Here is a 9,160-nt window from a genome sequence, read left to right on the forward strand (position 1 = left end):
GGTTCTCCTGCTGTTGGTTTGGACAATACGGGCGGCTCGGCTAAATGTGCTTTCAGGTCAAGGAAGGCACATTCGCACTCTTCGGTCCACTCGAATTTTTTATTTCCCCGGAGTAGGTTGTAGAATGGCAAACACTTGTCGGTAGATTTAGAAATAAACCAATTAAGGGCTGCCACCCTTCCTGTCAGACTTTGAACGTCTTTTCGCGACCGGGGGTGAGGGCATCTTGAGTAGCGACCTGATCTTATCGGGGTTCGCCTCTATTCCTCTGGTATTGACAATGAAACCCATAAATTTTCCTGACGCAACCCCGAAAGTACACTTTTTGAGGTTTAGCCTCATGTCGTATTCTCTTAAAATCTTAAAGCATTCCTTCAAATCAAAGACATGGTTATCGGCAGTTTTTGACTTGACCAACATGTCGTCAACATACACTTCCATATTTTTCCTGATTTGATTGGTAAACATCCTATTTACCAACCTTTGGTATGTAGCTCCTGCATTTTTAAGCCCGAAAGGCATGACCTTGTAACAATAAACGTTAGTTGGGGTGATGAAGCTAGTGTGTTCCTGGTCTGCCGGATTCATGGCGATCTGGTTATAACCTGAGTACGCATCCATAAAAGACATGAGCTCGTGCCCCACTGCGGCATCTACCAATTGGTCAATCCTTGGCAAAGGGAAGCAATCTTTGGGGCAGGCTTTGTTTAGATCAGAAAAGTCGATGCAGGTCTGCCACTTCCCGTTGGGCTTCGGGACCAAAACAAGATTGGCGACCCAGATCAGGTACTTTGCCTCGCGGATAAAGTCGCACTTTAAGAGCCGAGCTACTTCCTCCTCTAGGGCCTCAACTCGGGTCGTGCCCAGGCGCCTTTGTTTCTGGGACTTTGCAGGCACGTTCTTATCCAAGTGGAGGGTGTGCATGATGACGCTTGGGCTGATCCCTACCATGTCTCCATGAGACCAGGCGAACACATCTAGATTTTCTTGTAGAAACCTAATCAGCTCCGCCTTCTTTTCGCTACACAAGTTTTTCCCGAGCTTTACCACCTTCGAGGGGTCTTGTGGGTCGATATTCACCTCCTCGAGCTCTTCGATGGCCTGGAGCTCGAATATATCCTCGCCTATTCTGGGGTCGATGTCATTATTTAAGATGATACTCTCCCCCTTGGCATTCTGAGGTTTTTCTATCTCCGGAGTAAATCCTACTTCCTGAGATTTCTCGTCCCCGCCCTGGATGGTCATCGTCTGCTGCCCGGGTCGTGACTTTCCCTTCATGGAAATGCTATAGCATTCCCTGGCAGCGAGCTGATCACCTCGGACCGTGCATATCCCTGTGGAAGAGGGAAATTTTACTGCTAGGTGGCGGATGGAGGTTACGGCCTCAAATGCTATCAACGTAGGCCGACCCAAAATGGCGTTGTATGCGGCGGGACAATCGATGACCACGAATTCGAGGAGTTTAGAGACAGTCCGAGGCCCCTCTCCCAGGGTAATTACTAGCTCGATTGTCCCTATCGCCGCTAATCCTTCTCTGGAAAATCCATACAGCATCATGGAGGTGGCTTTCAACTCGGTGATAGATAAACCCATCTTTTCCAGCGTAGACCGGAACAGCAGGTTCACCGAACTCCCATTATCGACCAGTATCCTCCTAACTCTCTGGTTGGCGAGCTGGGGGGTTATGACCAGAGGGTCGTTATGGGGGAACTGGACGTGACTAGCATCTTCCTCGGTGAATATGATTGGTTGCATCTCCAGTCGTTGCTGTTTGGGTAGATTCTTCTCTGGGACGAACTCCACTCCGTTATGAGCCTTCAACTCATTGACATATCTCTTCTGGGCACCCCTGCTCGTGCCGGACAGATGGGGGCCTCCGGAGATCATGGATATCTCTCCTCCTATCACAGGAGGAGGGGTGTCCTGATTTATCCGAGGCCCAGGCTGACTTACCGGAGCTTCTGGAGCTGTTTGACCGGTGGGAACTCTATTCCGCGTATACTGAGCCAAGAGTCTGACTCTAATGAGAATCTCGATCTCATCCTTCAAATGCCTACAATCGTCAGTGTTGTGGCAAATATCGTTGTGGAATCGACAAAACTTAGAGGGGTCCCTCTTGGCCTTCTGGTGCTTCAAAGGCTCTGGCTTTTTTCAGGGAAGGCGGGCAGAGTTTTCTAGGAAAATGTTCTCCCTAGTGCTTGTGAGCTCGGTGTAAGTCGTGTAGACTGGCTTAAATTTTTCCACGGGCTTGTTCTTCTTCGGGTCGTGCTGGCCGCCCTCGCTGCTCCCTTTTCTCTTGCCTCCACCCAATTGGTTATTCTGTGTAACAGTTTGAGTTATTTCCACGACATCCGTTCCCACTCCAACGGGCTAATCAGGGGCTTGGCTGGTTCCCGCGACCGATGCTCGCGCCTCTTCCAGGTTTATCCATCCCTGGGCCTTGTTTAGGAATTCGTCTACGGTGCTGACACCTTTTCTCTGTATCTCTTTCCATAGTCCTCCTCCAACAAGGATTCCAGTCCTCAAGGCCATAAGCTTGGAACTATCGTCCGCGTCCCTGGCCCGAGCCGCGACGTTTGCGAACCTGCTCAGGTAAGCTTTCAAAGGTTCCTCGGGCTGCTGCTTCACGTTTTCCAGGGTGTTGGCTTTGACGCGGGCAGCCTGAGAAGCTCAGAATGCCCTCTCGAAGTCAGCAGAAAAGGTCTTCCACGAGCTGATGGACTGCTTTTTATTCTACTTGAACCATTGCCTGGTCGGCCCTGTCAAGGTGGAAGGAAATATCAAACACCTTAGCTCGGGGCCGATGTTGTGGGCCATCATCAGGGTGTTGAACATACCCAAATGATCCGACGGGTCTCCGTCTCCATCGAACTTGGACAAGTGGGGCATACGGAAATCAGGTGGATACGCCGTGGCTGCTATGCTGGGGACGAAGAGCTCGAGTTCGTCCCCCGAGTCGTACTCATCTTTTTCCTTTCCCGATAAGAGCTTTTTCATCAGCTCCTCCATCTGAGTTAGACGCTCTAGGGTTTGGTCCTTACTTCCTTGGTTGTTCTGGGGCTGTTCAACAGCTCCAGTTCCATTGTAAGCATTAGGCGGGTTATTGTCCCTCCAAGCTTGAGCTTGGTTAGGCAGGACATTCCCACTGTCACGTACTTCCGACAAACCCTCCCCTCGGTGAGCATGACTACCATTTCTAGTCGGATCTCCTCTCTGTGAGTTGAGGCGATCTCGAAGGTCGGCCCTCGGGGTGGGCCGAGGGCTTTGAGCCAAACTCAAATGATGGCGCAGGTCTTCACCGGACATGCCACTTCGATGACTCCCGGTCCAGTAACTACCGTTTGAAAAACTCGGAGCCCACTGCTGAGGGTGAGGATCCGGGACTTCCCCGTGCGCTCGGCTGCGACGGGAAGGATCGGCGGAAGGAGGATTTCTCCTGCTGCTCCCATGAGCTGAAATGTCCCGGACTGGACGGGGAGGAGATGGGTATCTTATGGGCGACGGGGGATGCCTAACTGGTGACGTGATCCTAGTCCCGTCTGGGCGGATCAAGCTAGGTCGCGCCCGCTCCACTCTACCATTCCCCGCGTCCTGCGCTCGGCGGTCTGACCGTGGTGCAGGACGGCTGGCCGGAGCAGGCTGTCTTCGCGAGCCCTCCCTGGATCTCATCCGCGAGCTACCTTGGGCCCTTCTGGGTGCATTAGAGGGTGGAATCGAGCTAGGAGTTGAGGTTTCGGACCGATCGGCTGAATTGCTGATCGGCCCTAGGAAACTCCTCAAACACAGTTTCCCCGTGGTGGTGTGACGTGGGAGTAGAACTCGGAATTGAGGTTCTGACTGACCGGCTGGGCCTGGACCGGTTATCCCGGCGGGACCTATGAGTCCCACTATGCCTCTTTCCAAGGTTAGCGTTGGTTGTAAGAGGGGGTAACCGGACCAAGACCTCTTCGATTTGCTTGTTTGCTTTCGACAGCTGACTTCTCAACTGGCGTTCTCCATCTCTATCGCCGTGTAGAATCCAGGTTCAGATTTGGCGGCCGGGGTGCCGAACTTCCGGTGTCGCCCTGGCCCATTGGCTGCTTTCCTGGTCGCTGCTGGACCTCGGGGTTTTGTTCATCGAATATGGCGGCATGGTGGGCCTCCTGCCCATCATGTTGATCCGCTTCATTACCATGCCTCGAACGAGTAACCACCATGGTCAGGTTTTCTGCAATAGCACCAATCTAAATCCTCTCAATGACAGTACCAAACTGTTGACGCGGTTCTTCGCCAATAGATAATTATACAAATAAACGGGATGTATTAGTGCTAAATAGTGAACCGTAATATTAAAATATTTATATTCCAAACTGGCGAAATTAGTATTGTGGGAAGGTTATCACTCCTTTCTTTTTAGGTGGTTCAAAGGTTAAAATCCATCTAGTCCACCAGTCAATATTATTGATATCTCTTGAGTATTTTTTACAGAGTGTTTCTTTACAACGAAAAATGCCAACCTCTTGCAACGCCCAGGGTCTCGGTATTTATAGGGAGAGGGTACCTGGGCGTTGGTAAAGGGGGTCATCCCATGACCTTCTTACCCATCATGTCATCTCTGTGATACTGATGATTAATTCCTAAAACCTGACAATGAGGTGTTGTCTAATCAATAGGTAAGGGGAGATGATGGGCCGCATGGACCAAACCAGTCGTAGGGTACCTGAACACGCACGTTTATGCTGCGTGTCCGAGAATTCAGGAATGGAATAGACACGTGATGTCTGATATGTGCACGTTTACATTGTGTGGTAGCCTTTACAAGGATTCGAGTGTCAGATCTATGCTGCACCTCGAGCTCGATGTAGCGCTAGCTCGTGATATCCATACTGCTGACCCACTGCCTTCGAGTAGACTGCTAACTCTCTGATCAGCTTCGGGCTAGGGAGGTAGAGACTCGTAACAGCAACTCCGGGTGGACGATTTACACGTGGCGGACTGAATTATGCCATTTTCCAGCTCGCTAATAACTCGCGGATATTGGGGGCGTACACAAAGATATATTTAGTTAACATCAATTACATTGATTGCACTATCATCTTTGTAAATATATTGTTGGGCTGTACTAAATATCATTTTAAATAAAAATAAATTTGCAGCTAAAATACTTCAATTTTGTATTTTTTTTTTTTACTTACGGCTAAATACCAAAACTTTTAGTGATGAAAGTACAAAAACATTATTTTTTTTTTCTTGCATGCCGTAGGTACCAATAGTTAAGTATGACTTTTGCCTAAATTTTGTGTTTACTTACGACTAAATATTTTTAAAAAAAATTACAGTAAAAGTACCAAAACAATAAAATTATTTTTTGTCATTTTTAGATCCTATAATAATTGTAAAATTAAAAAATAATAAAAATATATTTTAAAATATAAAAAATTGTTAAAAATTATTTTAATTGATTTAAAAGTAAAAGTATATGAAAGATCTATTTTAATTAAAATAAAATGAAAATAAAAAAAAGAAGAAGAGAGGAGAATGACAAAAGGGAAAAACTTAGTATTATGATTTAATTTTTATTTTAATACATATTACATTTTTAATATATTTTTTAATTCTTAAATCAATTAAATTATGGTTTTAATTATTTTTTTAATTTTAAAAGTATTGCAGGATTTAAAAATAGCGAAAAATGATTTAATTTTTACAATAATTTTTATTAATTATTTTAGTTTTTTGGTATTAACATTTTTTGGTATTTAGTGGTAAGTAAATACAATATTTAAGTATTTTAACAGTAAAAATTTTAGTCAAAAATCAAATTGAATAGTTGATACTTACAAAATACAAGAAAATCAATAATACTTCAGTGCTTTTACTGCAATAATAATAATAATAATAACATTTAATTATCAATAAATACAAACTTTAAACATTTTAAGCGTAATTTCTCAAAAATAAATAAATAATAATTGATCTTAACTAGTTTGTCTCGAACACAACAACTATATGATTTGGTGGCCATGATAATTTGCTACTTTGGCTTGGATCATTACGGGGGACCTATAATGTCCTAATAATGATAAAAAGAAGGTGGGGCCGACTATGGCAATCATCTCATCTTAACATACATAAGTTTTACAAAAATAAATAAAATATTGGGAATTTTGCTGTGAAATTACTTAAGTAACTAAATTATTTTTTTAACAATAAAATTATTTTTTATTTATATTTTGTGCAGTTTTATATAATTGTTAATTCTGGTAAGTTTGATTGTGATACATAGTTGAAAATACATAATTAATAGATATTTGCGATAAAAGTAGCCAATTAAATAAATATTTGCAGCAAAATTACCCAATTTAAAATATGTTTGCGGAAAAAGTATTCAAGTTATACGTAAATTTTATGACATATAGGTGGGCTTAATGACGAAATAAATAATTGTACTAAAATATGGACAAAATATATTTTTGCTGCCAAAAAAATAATTTAGATACTTAAATACTACAAACACAATAATGAAGCACAAATGTCCCTAAAATAAAATAAAAATAATTAAAGAACAAATCAACCTAATCGTCATCCTTCCACGTAAGAGTTTTGTATTATGGGTTGGGTGGGTGACCCCACGCATATTTTACATTTAATTGAGTATTTTAACCACAAATACGCATATTTTGGCCATATACTCTATGATGATGACACGTGTCATTTTACACGTCATCATCAGTTATCACTAACCTCCAGCTCACACATTCATAATTTTCAAAAACATTTTTATCTTTCTAAACGGTAACGATTAAAGGGTGAGAGATCAGCTTTTGGCTGACCCACCGACAATTTTAGCAGGATAAATATTTCGTGTTACGTACACTCTTGTCGTGACACGTGTACCTTGTTCACATCTCCATTAAAAAGTTGAAACCTCCTCCTCAGATGAGATTAGCTAAATATACACTCAACTAACTCCTTCGCTATTGCACAACCATAACTCACAAGCTTATATATTGTCATGTTTTCTTTGTAATACATTTTATTTTAAATTGAATATCATTTTTTTTTAATTGTCATGCTCATTTTTTTTACATGAGACCCGTGAATTTATCAGAAACTGATGGCAAGTAAATGATTATTATTATTATGTACACAACTAATTTATACACATGTATTAAAAGTCCTTTTTCATATAAATACTTTCATTTGTATTCACTAATAATTTATTAGTTTCATACTAAAATGACAAATTTCCTGAAACATGAAAAATAATATAACTTAATCTATATTTACTCGTTGGCTGGAGGGTATCTACATATCCATTGTTACATTGTATTTAAAAGAAAAAGAAAAACGATGAATAATTCTTAATTCGGAAGTTGTCTCTAAAAAACAAATAAAAATCTTTATTCTTCCGAATGGGCTATTATAGAAGCTGGCGACAAAAATATTAGAAACAATAATAATTCTATAAAACAAGAAACAAATTAAGTATTGAATGGAGTAATGTGGAATAACGTGGAAGCAGCTAAGATCGGTAGCACGGAAAATCTGTGCACCCTATGAAGATCACAGCCATGATACTAATCTATCAAGAACCTGGTACCATCATCGCCAGGCTGGCATAATAAAAAGAAAAAACCCAACGTTCGAGGTGCATTAACGGTCCATCCAGCTGTTTTGCATTAAAAAATTTCCCCGAGGCTCAGTCATACAGCGTACGGTATTCGCAGAAAAGGTTATAAAATTTATCCACATCTAGCTGTATATATTATTTCCGTAATTTTTTTGGGACATTTTCCAGAAAAATAAAACAAATTTGATGTACAGTGCGAAAAGAATGAGAAGAGAGTAGAGGCCGTGCACGTGCGAGTTCCCACTGGTGGAGCTGCTGGGGGCTTGGGGAGGAAGAAACGGGCGGAACGGAAGACTAGAGTAGATAGAACAGAGAAGATAACCAGACAAAAAAATGCGGCTTAAAAATCGGCAAATTTTCGGTGGGAGCGAGATTTCGGGGCGAGTTTTTGGATCTCCTGCAAGTTTCTGAGGCTTCGAATCGCCAAAATATCGCCCTTGTGAACCTCCGTAAATTGGCCGATTTCGTAAATGGAGTTTTCTGCAGAGTCTACAATCATGAAATAAAAATATATTAATAACTAAGAAAACAGTTTAGAAAGTACAAATATGAAAATGAATGGGAAAAATCGGCATTTTACCTAGATGCTTCGCAGGCCATTTGAATCCTATGAATGGAGCCATATCTGAAACAAAAATGTAAAAGGAAAAGGTAAAATCAACGGTGTGGACGGTGAGGACATGATCAAACGGTGACCGTGGATTAAGAAAACTCACCGGATTGGGACGGACTGTGGGAGAAGAGGAATAGAACGAAGAAGCAAAGGAGCGTGAGGAGAGGAATGAAGTGGATGAACTTGTGTGGCTTGATCGGAGGAGGAGAGGACAAGCGGTGATGAGGCTTGGTGGCTTTGTGGTTGTCCTTATCGTAGTCGACGATAGAAGAAGAAGAGGCAAAGAGATCCTTGCGCTTAACGTCGCCGTCCTCCACTACGAGTGAGTCCTCCTTCGGGCCGCCATGGCTGTGGAGCTTAGACACCGGCGAGCCTAGAGATTGCCTTTGCATTATGTTGATAGAGAGAGAGTAGTGTAGAGAGAGAGAGAGAGAGAGAGAGGGGGAGTGAGTGATCAGTGTGTTGAGCAGTTAGTATTGGGAAATAATTTTCTTCTTTTGTATCTACTACAGTTTCTTTTTAACTTTTTCTTTTTCTTTTTTTATTTTCCGATGAAGAGGGCTATTTCCAACTTCTTTTTTTTAATTTATTTTTACCAAAGATAAATTCATTGATAAATATCTGTTGTACAATTATTGATTGGTGAATATCCTAAATTTCATTGCACAAACGAGTGGCCATGGGAGTTAATTGGTTTAATGGAGAGATGAGGAGGGGGATAGATTTTTGACCCACTAAGCGAATGGTGAGTTAGTGGACGGCAAAGCACAGGCCTGTGGAGAGGAAATTTGGTGTTGTCAGTGAATGAATTACTGTTTTCATTTTCTTAAATTGTTCTTAGTAAAGGTAGTAGATGTATTCGGGGATTTGGTGTTCGGGGGGGGGGGGGGGGGTGCATTGTTTCTGTGTAGTCCTGGGAGGGGCTGCTGTGTGTG

At 42.4% G+C, this 9,160-nt stretch overlaps 1 protein-coding gene across 1 annotated transcript; it reads right to left on the reverse strand.

Moving 5' to 3' along the window:
* Window positions 1-7,245: 7,245 nt before the first annotated feature.
* LOC133777819 (uncharacterized) lies at window positions 7,246-8,790 on the reverse strand. The gene is made up of 3 exons (XM_062217565.1): window positions 8,329-8,790; window positions 8,193-8,237; window positions 7,246-8,101 (listed from the first exon to the last, which is right to left on the reverse strand). The coding sequence occupies exons 1-3, from the start codon at window positions 8,615-8,617 to the stop codon at window positions 7,953-7,955; spliced, it is 483 nt and encodes a 160-aa protein (XP_062073549.1). The 5' UTR covers window positions 8,618-8,790; the 3' UTR covers window positions 7,246-7,952.
* Window positions 8,791-9,160: the final 370 nt, after the last annotated feature.

The sequence above is a fragment of the Humulus lupulus genome, chromosome 5 (genome assembly GCF_963169125.1).
Source record: "Humulus lupulus chromosome 5, drHumLupu1.1, whole genome shotgun sequence".
NCBI lineage: Eukaryota > Viridiplantae > Streptophyta > Magnoliopsida > Rosales > Cannabaceae > Humulus > Humulus lupulus.